Genomic DNA, 19,997 nt, shown 5'->3' on the forward strand with positions numbered 1-19,997 from the left:
TATCAAAGTCATTCCACGCTCTCTGGCTTTCTCAGAGACTGTCCCATCAAGAATTCTTCCCACCCCTCCAACCCTGCTTCTTTATATTCAACCTCTCTCTGCCCCCTGTTTCTTCTCCACCACCATTTAAACATGTTTATCTCACTCATCTTAAACCCTGGCCTCATAGAGCTATTGACTGGACTTCAAGTCTATATTCCCCTTCCTGCCCACTATTCCTCAATCTTCTCCGGCCTGGCTTTTGCTTCACTACTCCACAGAAATTGCTCTCGTGAGTCACCAATAACCTTGTCTCTATCTAGATATCAGTTGTCCTCTCCACGCACTTGACACTGCTGTCGCCTATCCTACCAGAAACATGTCCTTTTCTTTGCTCCTTTGATACTATATACTGTTATTTTTTTCTTCCTCTTTGAAGACTTCTCAAGTCACCCTGATGGGCTCCAACTCCTCTATCTGCTCCTTAAATGATGCTGATGCCCTAGAGTCTCTTCTTGTACTACACCGAGCTCCAGGGAAACCACGGCTACTCCCCTGGCTTCAATTACCGTTCATTTACCAGACACTCCCAACTCTCTCTGCCCAGTTCAGTCAGTTCTATTCTGTTATTCATCTCCACTTAGATGATTCGTGGGCACATAGGTTCAGATTTTCTAACATTAACTGCATTCTCTTCTGCCTTCCCTCAAATTCTGTTCATTCATCAGTGTCCTGCATCCTTGCTCAAATCATCTTCTACTTTATTTCACACATTTGGTCTATCACCAAATCATGTTGATTCACCTCCTAAATACTGCTCAAATTCACTCTTTGCTCTCTATTGCCAGGGCCACCATCCTTGTCTAAACCATGATTCTCTTTCCCTGGACTAATTCAAGAACTGTTTAAATTGCTCTACCTTCTGCAACACAGCCTTCACTTCTGCTCAACTCATTATCCACACTGAACCCAGTGTATACTATTTAAAAAGTAAATCTGGTGATGTCATGGTTTCAACTGCCCTTTAGATGCAATCCAAAATCCAAAATATAGTTACACACACACACACACACACACACACACAAAGAATTAGCTCCTACCTATGTCTCTATTTTTGTCCTTGGTCCTGCCTCTCATTGATTCTCTGCAGAATCTCAAATGCTTCCCTTTGTGCCAAGCTTTCATTGCACTTAGGAGCTGTTCAAATGTCACTCCTTTGTCCCTTCCTCCCATTATCACCCATCGCTTCCTTAAGGCACCCTTCTCTGACTCCTAGACCAGATTAAATCCCCTTGGTAGGTGTAGTCTTCATTTTTCATAATTTTATCCCATTATTTATATTTGAGATCTACTTGTGCTAAATGCATATGAGAAGGAAATACATCTATCTGGTGGACATTATATAGCTAGACTAAAATGTTTCCAGACTAGACTCTCATTTATACTATTTATTTTTACTAATCTTGTCATCATTTCTATGCCATAGTTATTAACTATCTAGATGGACATTAAAGAAAATGTCACTTTGTTTCTTAATTTACCCATGGCATGTCTAATAATACATTGCTCTGAAAATCATAGTAATGTCAGTCAGGCATCTTTGGTCATATAACCCAATAATGAAATAATCTGCCTATCATCTTTTTTTCCAGTTGCAAAGCATTTTGTGTCTTCGAAGATAAAGAATGAAAATGGAAATTTTTCTCTTTCCTCCATTATGAAATGTGATGTGGTGTGTGTGTGTGTCTGTGTGTGGTGATGCCCATTTTGTTGATTTATGCTCCTCTCCCCAACAAGGATGTGACTTCCATTTTAGTGTGTTTACTCAGGCATATTAAGGAAATAAAAAGAAGGTTTGCAATTTTCATCAATGAAGTAGGCAATTTTCAAAGATACTAAGTTAGCTGTCAAAAGTAGAAAGTTTGTTGCTTAAAAAAATTTTTTTTATATGACAGTTGGACAAAAGTGAGTAATACAAGCTTTTCTAACATGTTTCTATCCCAAAGATAAATATATACTATTTTCTTTCCAGTGATAACCAACTTGTTTTTTGGAAAGTGAGGTCATTAAAGCATCCAAAATGGTTCCAAATGCCAAGTTTCACACACGATTCTTTGATTCTCAAAGCTGTCATGTGGGTAAAAATCACACTTATCAAAGAAACACGATAATGACAGCTCAGAGGCTATGCTGAAACTTGAAAGTAATTGAACCATTTAACTACCATTTACTTGCTCAAAATTTCTCCTCAGGGATGACCCCATGGCTAAAAGCCTATGTTCTTGTAGCATGATGAATTCATTGCTTTTTGGATGAGCTCAGTCTATTTGGAGGCATCTTCCAAAACTCAGACTAATTATGCTATTTTCTTGGTGCCCAATGGTAAGGTTTTTATCCAAGGTCTCCCTTATTCTAAAGTAGTGGTTCTCAAATGTTAGCCTGCATCAAAATCACCTGAAATGTTTGTTAAAACACAGATTGTGGGTTCCATAGCCAAAGGTTCTGATTCACTTGGCATCTGGCATGGCTGGAAAATTTGCATTTCAAAGATATTCCCAATGATGTTGATGATCAAGGGCCCACACTGAGAATCCCTGTGCTGAAAATATGCCCTTTTCCACAACACCTAGCATTCTTCCCTACCAGGTTTATGTAAATGGTAGTTTCCTCTGGGCCATTACTAACACCTTGTTATCGTCTTGTAATTCCCTAATGCTGGGGGCACCCAGGTGATTCAGTCGGTTAAGGGTAAGCATCTGCCTTTGGCTGGGGTCATGATCCCTGGGTCCTGGGATTGAGCTCTGCATTGGGCTCCCTGCTGGGCAAAGCCTGCTTCTCCCGCTCCTGCTCCTACTCCGGCTCCCCCTGCTTGTGTTCTCTCTGTCAAATAAATATATAAATAAATAAAATCTTTTGAAAAATACTTTAAAAATTTTTAAAAATCCCTCAATGCTGGTAATAAATAGAAATATGAAAGTCACGTGTGTCATTTTAAGTTTTCTAATATTATTTTAAACAACTTTAAATTTTTTTTAATTAGCCACTTTAGAAAAGTAAAAAAGATATGAATTTTAATAATATATTTTACTGAACTCAATATACCCCAAATATTTTCATCCAATATGTAATTGACATAGTAAATATTAATAAGCTATTTTACTTGTTTTTTCTTACATTCAAAGGCATATTAAATCTTTGAAATCTGATATTTCTTACACTTACAGCACATCTCATTTTGGACTAGCCACATTTCCAGTGTCCCCTAGGCACACGTGGCTAGTGGCTACTGTAATAAACAGCACAGCCATAAAACTTCTAGATTTAAGAAAATGAATATTGAGAGTTCTGCTTTGTCTGCCCCTTTTTATGATTTTCACTATATTTCCTCACTTCTAAATGGGTCTGTCTGCTGCATTATCAATTTATACCAGGTTTTAAGGGGAAAAGGTTTTAATCATTAAACATATACAATGATTTTAAAATGCAATGCAATGTAAGAATTCTGTTTTTTTTTTTTTTTACATAGAAACACTTGCACAGATCATAATGCACATGCTTTTATCCTGCTCCTTTGTCCTAGTCATCTCCTTCCCCATCAGCAATCCTTCCCTCCAGCAAGATAATCCATGTCAACAATGTAGTATTGGTACTTCTTTATTTTTTCTCTATTTGCATATAATTCTATACCAACATACAAACAGAAGTTTGTTTATCTACATTTATTTTATTCAAATATTGTACCCAGCTCTCTGTATAATGCCTTTCTTATTCAATAAGAACTCAAGAAAATCTCTGCAAGTCAGCTGGAGGTAGTATTATTTTTAATGGTTACTGAAGAGTATGGAGCAGTTCACATAATTCATTCAATATGTCCATTATTAACAGGCATTTATACTTATCCTATTTTTGTTTTTTAAAAATGCATAAAAGATTGAATAGATCATGGACAAATGGATGGATGGGCAGAGAAATAATTCAGATATTTAGATATATATAGATACCACTGCCTACTCTGCCTTTTACTATGCAATCTTTGTTATCCTTTAACTTAGACTTTCTCCCACCATATCTGGACCCTTTCTTTCCAACAACAACAATAACAAAAAAAAAAAAAAAAACAGTTATCATTAGCAGTCCAAACAGACCATTTTAAATCATTTTTCTAATGATCCTTCCATAGTCAACAGCTAGCTCAAACTAATAGATCTCCCCTAATTCTCCCAGTGATGCTCTTTATTCAGGTGTTCTTTTTATCCATCTGGCTTCCTGGTAAATAGTGAGTAGGCCTGGGGAAAATCCACATAGAAAAAATTTTATTGTTGTATGTTTACTGACTTTGCAAAAAAAAAAAAAAATATATATATATATATACATATAAATTGGCATTAATAAGATTAATTTCTTCACTGATGTTCTATTTTTTTTTTTAATTAGACTACCAACCAAAGGGCCTAGAATCCATATCCCATCCAAAGTAGGCTAGATTGTAACTCAGGTAATAATAATAATCAGCATGATAAATAAATAGCAATATTTACCTAGTATCAGTATGTGACAAGCACCATTCTAAGTACTTTACATGTATTAATTCATTTGCTTTTTCAAAATCCCCAGAAGACAGGTACACTCATTTCAGCATTATTCTCACTTTACAGCTGGGGACACTGAGATCATACCTCCTGTAAATGGCAGAAATGGGATCGAAACATAGAGGGTATGACTCAAGCCCTAATCTTCTTACCTAGTAAATAAGTGAGCAGTAAATCACCTCATCTCTTCTCTCTTTGAACCTCAGTTCTCTCACCTGTCAAATGGGTACACTAATATCAGTTCTTCCTAACTTTAGGACTGCTGAGAAGAAATATGAAAGTTACCTGAAAACCACTGACTACGGTAACAAGGGGAGGGCAGTCTCGTTGCAGCTTAGAAAATTGGGTTGTACTATTTCATCATTTGAAGCAAAAACTGAGCAGATAAAATGTCTTCTACAATAGCAAATTAAGCCACGTTCTGGCCACACATCCTTTTGAAGGTGAGCCTGGACATGTATGTCCCACTTATACAGGATGTGAACCAAGCCTGATTCTCCCAGCCTGCTGATGCGCCCATAAATGAGAGAAAGAGCAGCCAACCTTTACCCTATTGTGTAGCTTGACCACGTCCTTCCTTTCTCCGCTCCGCTCCTTGCATTTTACTTAATTGGAGCACCAGGCTATAAATCTTACATACTTAAGGGCCAGAAAACTCTCCGGAGCTCTCACACTGAAATTTGTGTGGGAGTTCAGTGATATTGAATTTTCAAATAAAATGATTAACAGGCACCTCTAGGGCAGCCTCAGAGAAAACAATCCTTCCTGAAACTTGCCACCTTAATCTGAGGAAGCTTTTTGTTCTGAGGTTTAATAAAATGGTTGGAATGTAACATAGGGATGGATGACTAAAGCAGGCAGAGAGAGGTACCTCATTCTCCAAGGGAAAGGAGCTAGAAGCTCCCTTCAGCAAGTAACTGCTCTCTGTCCCGGCCAGGGCTATTTGAACATGATACTGGGGAGGTTTCAGTCACTTAAATTTTAACTGCGATCGGCTCGCATTACTATTTTTTTAAGAAACATTTTCTCCAAGATTGTAATAGTTGGAAATGAGTGTACACCTGATCAGAAAGCCTATTTGCTTTTCCATAGCATAATAACATCTATCAGACTTCATGAAGCAGAGAATTAAAATCAGTTAAAAGGAAGAACATAATCCAATCCAATTCTACCCACAGACGGAGGCCTACAAGCCTACCCTTTGCTGAAACACTGATTTAGACGCCCTGCCAAAGAAATATAGAATGTTTATGGCCTCACACAATAGGAATCTGCCTCATTTATGCAGCAGGAAGATCATTTACAACCAATTTCTAAAAGACACTAAGCGTCAATAATAAATTTTCAAATCAAGGCCAGAAATTGCAATACTCAAAAGGGGATCATTAAGCAATATGAAGTTGTTGTCAGAAGGAGGACTTTCAGGGGCGCCATACCAATTTATAATCCGGAAGCATCTATAAAGGTGTCGTGACCAGCCTGGTTTTCCTAGTCTCTGGGAAGGAGAGACTTTATTTTAACAATAAAGGGGATCTGGGTCAACAAGCAACAAGGATAGGGCATCTCGTACAGATACGTCTCCGTGCCAGGCTGGCTGCCGCCCTCTGAGATGATCGCTAGAAACCACACTGACTCCTCAGTGAGATCAGCTCCTTGGGAGCAATTCCCACTTCACAGTTAGAGAGAAGAGGTTGAATAAAGCTGCTGGAGCTTCTCTGCTCCAAATCTTCCCCTTTACATTCACCCTTTTGCCTATTCACCCCTTTACCTACACACACACACACACACACCTCTCTCCTTCTCTCTCTCTCTCTCTCTCTCTCAAAATAGGAACTTAAATATCCCAACAGTTTCTCTCCAATATGTCCCACAACATCCTAAATGCTATCAGAACTGGAGGAAATGAAAAGTAGCTCCTACTCACAGAGAAGTTTGGCCTCTGGAACGGAACAGAGCAACCTGCCTGTTCCATCCTTTACCAGCTGTGTGGCTCTCTCAAAGTCACTCGAAACATTTCTGGGTCTCATTGTCTCTTTTATAAAACAAACAAAATACTACTTCATGTCAAGAAGGAATAAGGCTGTTCATGAAAATTATTAAGAAGAATTCCTAAAGTATTAACTAAATTCAGTCACATCGCCTAGATTTGGGTTTTGTCTGAGTTCCCTGTGACAGAAAACTGGGAGTCGGGAATAGGAGAGTATTCGATTCTGACTGGCATTGAAGGAAATAATAGTACACATAAAGAAAGACTCTCCTCAAAGACAACTATCACATGATCTCTCTGATATGAGGAATTTGAGAGGCAGGGTGGGGGGTTGTGGGGGTTAGGGAAGGAAAAAAATGAAAAAAGATGGGATTGGGAGGGAGACAAACCATAAGAGACTCTAAATCTCACAAAACAAACTGAGGGTTGTTTGGGGATTGGAGGGGTAAGAATAGGGTGGCTGGCTTATGGACATTGGGGAGGGCATGGGCTATGGTGAGTGCTAAGAAATGTGTAAGCCTGATGATTCACAGACCTGTACCTTTGGGGCAAAGAATACATTAAATGCTAATTAAAAAAAAAAAAAGGAAAAGGAAAAGGAAAAAAAGAAAGATTCTCCTCAAGGGAAGTAGTCAACCAGAGGGGTCAGAATAGGAGGACTGAAATGTAGCCTCTCCTGCTGTGTATTCTCTGCCTTTTGTCAAGTCCCTTCATCTCTCTGAGCTTTACTTCCTTCACCTGTGCAATGGGATTTGTGTTAACCACCTTACAGCATTAGGGTGAATATGAAATGAGAAAACATATACAGCCATGCTCTGTAAACTATAAAGAATTTTCCCACTCCGGGTCTGGCCCTCAACTACACTCTCTTGTTTACTTTCTCCAGGGACTGTCTTGAAATGGCCATGTTTGTTTTTGTGCTTTGTATCAGATTCACCCACACTAGAATATCAACTCCTGAAGGCAGAAACGTTGTCTTATTAACACCTATAAAACTCACGTTCAGAGCAATCTTGTTCTGAATGTTTATTTTGTGTTCTGATTACTAGACAAGGATACTGGCAGTCAGCCCAGAAAAAAAACTCAAAACAGGTGAAGTTTGCCCTCACTGACTTTCCTGATCCTTCTTAGTACCAGCAATAAACCACGGCCTCTTTCCGATGACTGGGAATCTTCTGTGCAGAAGGAAAGCCTCCCTCTCCCTAAAGAAGTTACAACTACCAACTATTTGCGTTTCAGCTTCCCTTGTAGCCAAGGTGCAGACCCTTGACTAACCTCTATCCCCAGGCTCACCTGCTGTAGACTTTGAACTGTAAACTAGTAAATCCAAGAAGTCTCCATTCTGGCAAATACTAGTAAGAGAGGCAGCGGTGCTGACGGTTTCAGCAGCAGCATCCAGGTTGGTGATATCGAGGGAGCAAGCCACTTTATCCGTACCCAAGGCGTGTTTTTATTAGGTCTGTAGCATGAGTTTGGCCCTTGCTCCTGATTGTATTACCTTCAAACTTTGTTCTTTTTGGTATTCTGGATAGTCTGTATATAAAACTTACTTTAATTAGTGTATTTTAAGCTTAAACTATCTAAACATGGTTTTGTTGTTTGACTGATAGGATCCTCCTCTCCCCCCCCAACAAACAGCCCAGTATCTCCATTAGATTTCACATGATCCTGGTCCCCGACAGGGCTCCTACTAAGCTGTCTTACTAGAAATTAAATCCCTTCCCCCCCCCCCATCTCCCACCCCAGGTCAAACTGCACATTTCCTAGAGCATTTTCCCTTAGGACCTTATTTTGTATAGGAATACTATGATCAATTAACTTAAGCCAATGTGTTAATTGTTGACACTAATTTAAGATTACCCCAGCATCTTAGCAGATTCTTTTAATGTGTCAAAGCAAAGAAGGAATGGGTTTTACCATCACCCAGGGCCAGGGCCCGCGAGGGTTCTGCTTTTTTAATTTTTTTTTTTTAAAGATTTTATTTATTTGACAGACAGAGATCACAAGTAGGCAGAGAGGCAGGCAGAGAGAGAGGAGGAAGCAGGCTCCCTGCTGAGCAGAGAGCCGATGTGGGGCTCGATCCCAGGACCCTGGGATCATGACCTGAGCCGAAGGCAGAGGCTTTAACCCACTGAGCCACCCAGGCGCCCGAGGGTTCTGCTTTTTGTCTGCAATCTCAAGGTCCTGCCTCCATCAAGACATATCATGTCTCATCCAATCACAGGTGCACTGTGGATGAACCATACAATGACACTGGTATGACACTGGTGCAGTTTCTTGAATCAATGTCTTTACTTCATGATTATATATGTATACATGCACATGTGCATCTGTGTGCAAACACACACACACTCCTACTTAAAATGTTTCAATGGCTTTCCATTGCCAAAATAATGTCAACAAGATTAAAAAATTCCCGAATACTTAACACTTGTTTCTTGCAAGCCAGTATGAAGCACCAGCCCTGCATACCACCATTCTCCTAGTGACTTCTTACTACATACATCACTCTAACCCCACAGCTTTTTCCGCTTCCTCAGTGAGTCATACCCTCCCAACACCTCCCTCCCCCAACATACACCAAATCTTTCCACGGACCCATAGGTCAAGTTCTCTGTTATGACCTCCCACGGCTCTGAGATCCTTTTCTTCCCAACCTTATTTCAGATTATGCATTTGTTCCTCCATGCAACCAATGTGATATTTAACATCATAACCAAGCATGGGTCTTCAGGAGATGTGATCAGAGTAGCTATAGACTTCTTTTTCTATGTAGTTTATGTATCCTTTAATGCAGGAAATTTCAGGGCTCAGCAAGAAGAACTTTAAAGCCTGAACAAATCTGCTCAGTTCTTACAATCGCAAATATGACATCTATTTTCTCCTGATTTCTTTGATTACTGAAGCTGGAAGCGATCACTCCAAATGCTCTCCCTCTGATCCCCATAGTCTATGCAGATGCCTCATAAGCTATCTCTGCAAGGTTGAAGTGGGAAGATGGGAAAAGCATCCTGCCGGAAAGACAGAGCTGCAGGCTCCTCATGGCCACCTCACCAGAGAAGCTCTGCTTTTACATGTTTCATATATTGCTCTCCTTTAAAAGATCTCTTTTGAATAATTTCCATCATGGAAAAGAAAAGGTTCACAAACCTCTTTCTATTGTATAAGTGTGCAAATTAAGTACTTAAAGATGCACAGAATAATAGAGAAAATTATGTTTCATGAAGAATTTTTTTGGGGTGTAGAAGTATCCCTAGTCTACTTTTCGTTCTTCCCTCCTTGCTCCAACTCCCAGTAAATATTTGAATTGCCTTTCCAGTTTTATTGCATTTCCAAAAATATGAATCCTTTCTGAGACAAGACCATATTGGGTTCCATTAGTATTGGGTTATGCAGTGCTCGCTGGAGGTCACATAGATAATCACAGAACCATGACTTGAGCCAGGACTCCTGAGTCATAGTTCACTTTCAATCTGCTTCTCATTTGGTGTACTTCTAGTACCAGTGGGAATTTTGCTGCTGCCCACAGGAAAACCAAAGCCTCACTATCCAAGAATCTTCTCCACGGGAAATTTCTTTTATTTATTAGATGAATTGTGTTTTCTGAAGATTGTAAGGCTACACAATATAAAACCAATAAATCTGATAAAGATCTATAGAAAAACAGTCTCACTTCTATTTAGCCATCAAGATACTTAACCCAGCATGCATCTTCAGTACCAAAACTATCTGGACTTCTAAATTCTGATCAGAAACTCAGGATCTGGGCAATGGAAGCCATCAATGCACTCATCGGCATCTGCCTCTTTTTGTAGGCAATTAAAAGTATTCTATAAATTAGAGAAATTTGAGTTCATATCCGATTGATGTCACTTCCTAGACATGTGATCTCTAGGCAAGCTATTTTCTATCTCTGAGGCTCAGAAATAGACTTGTAAACCATGTAAGGTGCACAAAGGTTGAGAATGTGCACCTTACATGGCTAATTGGAAAGATTAAATGAGACATACTCTTGGCATGAAGTAGGTGCTCAGAAAATTATTGTTATGTTACTATTAATTGAAAACATTTTTATACCAGTATTTTAGGACTAAGCCTGATATATATGCAATATATATATGATATATAAGCCTGATATATATAAGCCTGATGTATTAGTTCAGAAAATAATTTTGCTTCCGTTATATAACTAGCTAGTTCATACTATTTAACTTAGTTAAATAAAGATACACAGAGTTTTTAATATGTGCTAAACACAATATTAGGCCTGGACCATAAGAAATGACAGATATTCAGGACTTACTTTTAAGGAGCTGGCAATTTCAAACATACCAGACAGATGACACCTCCTGTGTTCTTAAAGATGTCTAAGAGAAGAGATCTCACCCTATAGCTGTCTACTTATTTCTCATTTCTCTGAGAGATTCGTGTGTGTGTGTGTGTGTGTGTTTGTGTGTGTGTGTGTCTGTATGTGTTTCTAATTCCTTGAGAATCAATGTATCTCCATCTCCTCTTATTTTAGGTGTCAGAAGAAAGAAGAGTTGGTCACCATTCTTCACATAATAAGCCTTAATTCCCTGAGAGTTATTGAGTTATTCCTCTGTCTTCTCTTTCAAGATTAAATAATCCTTATCCTTTTAACCTTTTCTCACAGGTCCTCTTTGCCAGACTTCAGTTTAATCATTTCACTGCTCCCCTCTAAGGATCTCTCCAAGTCTTTTGCACTAAATATGTTGTTTTTGCCATTGAGTTTTGCCATTGAGTTTACTCTTCTAAGCAACTTATCCTTCCACACAAACCAAGAAAAAAAACATCTCCCAAAGGGAAAAAAAAAAAAAAAGAATAGATAGAAGGATAGATCTCCTATGGAAGGAACTCACATGGATCACTCACACTCTCAAAGCCCAAGTAATATTTTCGTCACCACTATTGAGAGGGAAGGGACAAAACTAGAACAGTTTCTAAATAGGGCCAACCATTCTGCTTGACAATTAACTAAATTACTTTTAAGCAGGTAAGACTATTAACCACAAACTTAAGGCTTTAGTTAACCTGAAACTCTCAGAAGAGTGCTAATAAAATTACTGTTAATGAGATCAAACAGGAATTTTGGATTTTGTAAACTATCTCTGGCCGCCAAGTCGGCCATTGATGTGGTTATGTTATTCACAGGCAGTGACTCTGTTCAATCCTGGTAAAGTGCAAGGGATCTTTCCTTGCATTCTGTCAATCAGTATAAATTAATACTTTCTGAGCTGAGAAAGTGGGAAATTCTAAGGGGCTCTTAAGAAATGATTTAGAGAGGCTGATCAAATATATACTGATCATGTATAACACCAACACATGCAGAAAGGAACAAGTAGGAAAATTAGAGCACTAATAAAATCTCTCTCAAACATGCACAGTGACTTGTCAGAAATCTTTTTCAAAGATCTTTCCCTGCATTTTTCTTTTATTGTGTTATTGAGATGAACCTGCCCACTGTGAGCCAGCAGAATGACCCCTCTTACACACGTAAACTCACACTTAAGATTCTGCAGACAGGTTTCCAAATCCCCTCAAGAAACTGAGAAAACTCTTCAGTAGATCACATTCTGCCTGTTTCAGAAAACAAATTTTCTTTGTTTTGGAACCACTGTTTGGAAATCATTTTTTTCCTTCCCCCATCTGTTAAGGAAAAAAGTATACAATCGGGTGAAAAGAGTTGATGAGAATCGAGGTAGAGAGAGAAACTACTGCTTCCCTTGGGGTGGCTCCAGGCAAACAGGTGGTAGCGGTCATCGAGTTTGACTTCCGAAGCTAGTTTGGCTCTGTCCAGATTCTGGCTGGCCTAAAACTGGCTGGGCTGAGAGAGGTCTGTCAACAATAGCCATGAGACAACCAACTACATTTTGAAAAAGGCTCCTTGCCAAGTTCTCTGCAGATTCCCTTTTTTTCTGGGTCCAGAACAAATTCATGATTTCATGTGAAATCTTTCCAGGGAGGTGTAGCCCCAAAGACCGTTCAACCTATGAAACAATGACTTAAATTCTAAAACAGTGATCCTTAAGTAATCAGCAGTTAAGATGGCCAGGAGCTTATAACCACAGCATCATAAAAAGAAGCACCATCCTGGATGAGAGCAGACAGTTTGCTAGCTGTTTAATTGTCAGTGATGACCCATTATATCCCTCTTAGTCTTGCTGGTTGGTTCTCCATGAGAACCAGGCACAGGTACACGCCCTGGGATGTTTGGCCACCAAATGAAAGAAAGGCATATGTAAACAAAGGCCATTGGCAAGTGTATCCACAACTGAAGTCTGGGATCGCTAAAGAAACAGATGATTAAAATCCTAGCATATTAAATAGATTTGTGTGAACGCATTATAACTTCATAGTTGCCATTTTTATACAAGATTTCAATTATGAAGTGGAACTACAAATCACCCCTGATTTCATTTATTTGATGGTAAAGATAATCTCGTAAATTCTTATCAAGCAGTAAGAAAGTGAAAGTAGAGCACTGATATTGATGTATGTTACTTTGTAGTGGTTATGGAAAGTAGCCAGTAATGCTGGGTTGATAAATCATGAGTAGACAGAATTCCCTCTCTTTATCCAAATACGTACTTCAGAGACTTGAGCAATTTGCACCACCCCACTGCACCTTGGGTAAGCAATTTTTATTCCATTTGATTTTGAGAAATAATATCACCAATACCGAATACCAGCATTTGCAGACTGGGAAGAAAGGGAAAGTAAGGGAAAGGAGAGAAAGAGAAGTGAAAAACTAACACTGGTGAATTTTAAAAATATTCACCTATACTGAGCAGGTGACTTTTTCAGTAAAGCTTTTCTCAATCTGAAAAAGAAAAATAAAATTCCTGCTGACTTTCAAAAGCCCAACCATTTAGGTCATTCTTAAAAAAAAAAGATAGCCGGCAGATTAAAGGAGCTCCATTTATAAAAATCAAATGAACCTCTAACAAAGACTGTTTGGGACATGAATAAATCATCTGGTCATGAATTATTTATTGTTATCAAGAAACAATCTGGGGATTCCAGGAACTGGGCTTTGGGGAGGTGCTGAAGCCAGGCAATGAGGAAGTTCATTGTCACCTACCCACCACGGGAAGTGAGAGGACAGGCCACAGGTTACCATCATCTGATGCAGACCATGTTAGACTCCCACTTGAGTTTCAGAGGCTGCTTCAGCAACAGTTACACCCCAGAGGATAAAGCAAATAGAGTTTGAGCCACAGAATCATACTTCAGAAAACTGCAAGTAACAGACAATAAGAAGGTTTTTTGTGCACTGGATCTATTTTTTTTTTTTTTAAATACACATAGGGGGGTGCCTGGGTGGCTCAGTTGGTTAAGCGACTGCCTTCAGCTCAGGTCATGATCCTGGAGTCCCGGGATCAAGTCCCGCATCAGGCTCCCAGCTCCACGGGGAGTCTGCTTCTCCCTCTGACCTTCTCCTCGCTCATGCTCTCTCTCACTGTCTCTCTCTCTCTCAAATAAATAAATAAAATGTTTAAAAAATAAATAAATAAATAAATACACATAGGGACTGGGCGCCTGGGTAGCTCAGTGGGTTAAAGCCTCTGCCTTCGGCTCGGGTCATGATCCCAGGGTCCTGGGATCGAGCCCACATCGGGCTCTCTGCTCAGCGGGAAGCCTGCTTCCTCCTCTCTCTCTGCCTGCCTCTCTGCCTACTTGTGATCTCTGTCTGTCAAATAAATAAATAAAATCTTTAAAAAAAAAAAAATACACATAGGGACTACGAGCTGTGTGCAAAAGAATAGTAGAGATGGCTAGAAAATACCTTAGTAATAAACTGTGGAGAGTAATCTGACCTACTCATTCCTGGCTTTGGGGGTTGGCTTTTTTATTGGGGTCGAGAAGAGAAAAATGGAGCCTCTGAGATTTAATCAACTAATCAACGTATATGTGTGTTCCAGGTCCAAACTGCTTTGCAGGAACAACAATAATCCCGGCTGGCATTGAAGTGAAAGTGGATGAATGTAACATCTGTCACTGTCACAACGGGGACTGGTGGAAGCCTGCTCAGTGTTCAAAACGTGAATGCCAAGGCAAGCAGACTGTGTAGGACAATTTCCCAACCGAGGAGGAGTTCTTAGGAAGAGATGCTATGGCTTCTACACTGCACATGTTCGAAACAAAACAAAACAAACAAACTCCTGCCAGCTACAACAGGGTCACCAGCAAAACCTTTTAGGGTTGACAAAAGTGAATATTTTACTAAGAGGAAATTTCTCTCTTTCCCTCTTGCTATATAAAATATATATGGTATATAGCTATCGAAACCGCTTTTGTAATTATCCATGCTTGATGGTGACTTGACCACTGGATTTCTGAAACTAAAAGGAAGAAACAGCCTCGTACAGGCTCCTTCTCTGGTGAGACCTCTAGCCTGCCAGCTCACTGTCCGCCAATTTGCTTCATTTCTACTCTTCTGTACATCACCACCCATGGCATTTTTCTCTTGTAGAATTTCTTTTCGTATTTAGAATCTATGGGGCCAGATTTGACGGCACGGTTACGTTTGGAGTGGTGTCATATAAGCTTTAGTAAAGGAATATCGGGGGTGAGGACCCTTCCTGACCAGGAGGGCACAAAAGCAACTGGCCATCCCTCCCCTTGGGTGAAAGATGCCCTGTAAGGTTCAGAAAACGAGAGCTACTTACAGCTGGACCCGTTGCTGGGGCAGGGCGGGGGGGGTCAGGGTTTGGTGCAGTATGTGGGAGATCACAATTTACTACTTACAAACCACACATTTCAGATACAAAACCTTGAAACTGCCAATCAAAAACTAATATGTGAAGAACACCACGAGCTTGACTACAGCATCCAAAGGGAGCCAGGAATTCACAAATGTAGCATTAATCACCAGACTTTCTCATGATGCCGAATTTCAGTTCGGCTTGTAATTCAACACTCTACACCCGCTCTGTCACCTGGCCCTCTCCATACCAGAACCAGGGTGAGTAGCCCCACTGTGAATCTGAATCCTTCTGGAAACTCCTGGCTTTTGAGTTCAGATCTGGCTGCAAGCCAGGAGTACCCACAGGCAGTTTTATGGTTTGGGACTGTGTTTGCCATGTTTTCGTAATGACCGCTCGGCCCTAGGTCTAAAACACAGATTCAGGACACTCTTTCCACCTCAAGTGCTGATTTAAATTCAAGATTAGGGTAGAGTGAGTCTTGCACAATACAATTCCATTTGTTGAACATTTTTTAAAATGTATATATTCGATACTGAACAATTAAAGTGAAACTTTGAAGCGTCTCAAGGTTGCCCTGGTAATGCTGCTCGTATAGTAACAGAACAATAAAATACACAGGGTATCTGATGCCACCTCGAGTCAAGATTCTTGAAACCACATGGTGTAGTTAGTTGCTTATTCTGCTCTCCTGTCTTGACAACCCTAGCGCAGACCTGGCATGGTCCTTGAGGAAACTTTAAGGTTTTCTTCATCACTGATGTTCTTTGCTTTTCCACTCCCACCCGAGCCTGGGCTTTGCCGTAGCTCTCACGATGTGCCGCATTCCAGAACAAGGTTTTTCAAGATGAATTCTGTTGACATTTGGACTAGACAATTCACTGTTACGGCGGGGTGGGGGGAGCTGTCCCTTGCACTTTTAGGATGTTTAGCAACATGGTTGGCCTCTATCCACTCAGTGCCAATAGCAACACTCTTATTGTGACGACAGATTGTCTCCAGGCATTGCCAAATATCCCCAAGGAGTGGGGAAGGGACAAAATGTCACCTGGTTGAGAATGCGTGGTTTAGAATAATCAGTACAGATCGGTTTCTGCCAGGGAGGCATACTGTGCGAGCTCTGGCCCAGCCCGTGGCTTTGGTGAACCTCTACGCCCTCTGGGACATGCACAATCTGCAGCCCCAAGGGAAGGAGGTCAGTCTTCTCCCAGTGGAGTGATGCTTCTGCTGCCATAGGTCCACTCTCAGGACACACTTCTCTAGTCTCATCAACTGGGTTTTCATTTAAAACGGTCAGCCTCTCTTCCCTGGAAGCTCCTCCAGTCATCAAGAAAGAGTTGTCATTTCCAGAATTCACGTGTTGATGCCTTGGACCTGACACTTCTCACATACACTGTGCTCGTGTTTGTGATACAAACAGCCATGCCGGGCCCCTCCGAGGAAGAACATCACGCTGCCTTCTCTTAGAACACCGATTTGCAGCAAGGTTGGTGCCTTTTGTTGCCACCATGGATACATCACATAGACAGTCATGAATCATTCATGAACAATTCTGCATGATTTATTCCTGCACTCCAAAGTAAAGGCCTTCCATACTTCAGATTGCGTCTAGGCAGAGATGTAGCATAGAGCTTTCTTTGCCCTGAGGTTGCCTGGTGCCGGCTTCAAAAATCCACTCTCTTGGAAAGAAATAATAATAATAAATGACAGGAACAAGGTTTGAAACCCAGAAAATATCATTCATAGAGCCATGTAGCATAGTACCCTATCTATTATTAAGGAGTTACTATGTCCTTTCTAGGAAACAGAGAGTGCAACTGGGGAGCCAGGGTTCAAACAATTTACATTAAAGTCTTGGCACAGTGATAGTTGCAGCAAGAACTTACTAGAATGGAGTGTAATATCCATCAAGAAGCTCTTTTCAGAGAGCTTGCAGAATGAAGGCTGCTCCATGGTCTCTGTTACCAGCCAGAGAGAGGGATTTTTTTTTTTTTTTAATCGTTGTTGTCGGATTTCCTTTTTCCTCTGAGTTTCACTACAAGCTGTTTCCTTTAAGACTTTGCAGCACTGACATTTTTCTCCCTTTAGGGAGAGATGAACCTATACTGTGACAGAATTTCTCATAAACCAATAAATATTTTACAACTTCCTTCTACCCAGGTCATTGAGAAATTCTTTCCAAACTCTGAACAACAGAGTTCTGGTCTCATCTGTTTTGCTTTCTTTTTTTCTTTTGAAGGCTTTGTTAGCAGCCCCACTGTCCCCTCTGTCTCCCATTCCTCCTAGTCTTTGGTTCTCTGCTTTAACTACAGCTTTGTTTAAATAAGGGATCAACATCCTGTTTGTCAGCTGATGCCTGTTTAAAATGATTCAGTTTCTAAAATCTTTGAAAAATGGTGTGCCTGAAAACTAGTGAGAAAAAAAAAACACAACTAAACACTAAACTGTAAAAAGGGGATTCTAGCAACAATATTTGATGTGTAAAAGACTATATTATTAAAAAATTATTTTGTTAAATATAAAGTGTGTTAACCAGCAAACATTGTTTGTTGTATATTTTCCTTCCAAAATTCTCTCTCCTCTCTACCCTCATCATTTAATAACTAATCCTTAGTGACTTCTATCATCTGAAAATGCGTGTGTCATTAGAGCTATATTCAATTAGATTAAAGCGTCAGATTTAGCATTTTTCTGCATACATTTTCATTTTTCATAATATAAGGTCGGGCTGACTTAGGGATCAGACAGGAAGTTCAAATAAACTAGCAATGAGAGTGTAAGTGATAGGAAAAATGTTTTCTTAATCTTGCATCCATACATAATACAAATGATATTATATAATTATTGGGTGCCTGCTCTGTTGGCTGGCACTGTTCTGGGCACCAAACCCATAGTATCCTGTTCAAACCACACAGCACGCCTGCCAGGGAGGGGTTCTTAGTACGGCTGCTTTGCTGATGAGGAAACCAGAACACAAAGAGGTTAAGTGATTGGCCCAAGGTCATTTGTTCATAAGTGTCAACACAGGAATCTTGTATTATAAATATACACAAGAATACATAAAAATCAAGAAAATAACAGAGTATAAGGAACATCCATCTACCCATTGCCCAGACTCGTTATCAGGATTTTGCATAATTCTTCAGCTATTTATTTTTCTTCCTCAGAGTATTTTGAAGATTTTGTTTATTTATTTTTAGAGAAAGTAAGAGAGAATATGAGCAGGGGGAGGGGCAGAGGGAGAGAGAGAATCTCAAGCAGACTCAACACTGAGCATGGACCCCCATGCAGGGCACCATCTCATGACCCAGAGATCATGACCTGAACCAAAATTAAGAGTCGGACGCTTAACCAGATGAGCCACCCAGGCAGCCCTTTCCTTGAGTATTTTAAAGCAAACATCAAGCAATCAAGCATCATATCACTCCAGCCCTACATCTCTTTAAAGAAAAAAAAAAAAAGGACAGTTTCTTACCAAACCATGTTACATTACCAAAGTCCAACAAAATCAAGAATTCCTTAGCATCACCTAATAGTCAATCCACCTTAAAATTTCTTAGATTTTCTAAGCTATGAGGGATGGGGATACTTACATTACCTAAATCATCCATAACCTGCCATGTAGTTGATGTGCCTCCTAAGTTCAAAATGGGGCTTTCACCCTCCCTGCTGACAGCTGGGAACTCTGACAGAGTTGTGAGTTTGTCATTGGGGGGTGTGTGCTGGGAAAATTACTCTTTTAAAGCTTCATGTTCAACTCCCTGCTAGACGTTGAGCCCACTCATCGAGCAGTGGGCAAGAGGCTTTCTGTCAAATGACCTCTGGGGGCAACGAAGTGCCTCAGAGTGAGAACTGCTGTGGACCACCAGCACCCAGGGGTCACTGCCTTCAATATGCATATAAGCTCTCTTTCAGGCATAAGAGCAAACTGTTATTTTTCTTCCCCTTGAGACAAACATCCTGCCTAACACAGAGTAAAACTGAGCAGAATTTTATAAATTACCATCATCTTCTGCCTTGTTGAAGGAAGAAAGAAAGGAAAAAGTCAAGCACTTAAAAAAACGTCCACATGGAGTCTCCACACTTATGTATACGCACCCGCATTCCACCAACCTTTTCTGAAAACAAGATTAGGTTTTTTCCTTGCTTTTCAATTTCCTGTGCATCCAATTCTCTGCTCCCTGTGTCCCTTGCAAAGGGTTGTTTACAGTTCATTTCTGATTTGAGTTTCATGGGAGGGCACTTCAAAGCATACCAGAGAAAACTATGAACTGTGATTAGAGTCCTGGTTTTGTCGTTATTTGAGGGCTTACCACGTTGAGACTATTACTCTTTTAAAGAAAAGTACCTTCATGATTTTGAAAGACAAATGCTGTCTGAGCCAGCAACCTCACCTATACCTTCTTACCACATTTGTAAGGGATTTATAACTTGAATTGGAATGACAGTCTTATTGGGGAGCCTCAAACTGTACTGCCTGGTGTGAAGACCTGATTCTTCCTGACCAAACTCATACATCCAGAAGACACATTGCTCTTTTAATGAACAGATAAAACCAGTATCATCTTGCCTTTCATAAAGTATGAATTAAATGAGTTGAATTAAAGGAATTTGTTTTACACTTCAAATATTGTCAGTTGTGGCAACGATTTGATGGCTTTCTTTTTAACTTTTGAAAATCTTGAACTCCTAGTTCTTTGAAGCTCAAACTCTAAC

The 19,997-nt window shown here is 40.0% G+C and overlaps 1 protein-coding gene across 1 annotated transcript in view; it reads left to right on the plus strand.

Annotated features, from left to right (window-relative positions):
* Positions 1 to 14,731, plus strand: part of LOC111145934 (von Willebrand factor C domain containing protein 2 like) — a 151,489-nt gene extending 136,758 nt beyond the window's left edge. The window contains exon 3 of the mRNA XM_022501254.1: positions 14,499 to 14,731. Within this exon, the coding sequence (XP_022356962.1) occupies positions 14,499 to 14,647 (149 nt within the window). The 3' untranslated portion in view covers positions 14,648 to 14,731. The remainder of the gene's footprint in view (positions 1 to 14,498) is intronic.
* Positions 14,732 to 19,997: the final 5,266 nt, after the last annotated feature.

Source organism: Enhydra lutris, unplaced genomic scaffold, assembly GCF_002288905.1.
Source record: "Enhydra lutris kenyoni isolate GAN:26980312 unplaced genomic scaffold, ASM228890v2 scaffoldscaffold1, whole genome shotgun sequence".
Taxonomy (NCBI): Eukaryota; Metazoa; Chordata; class Mammalia; order Carnivora; family Mustelidae; genus Enhydra; species Enhydra lutris.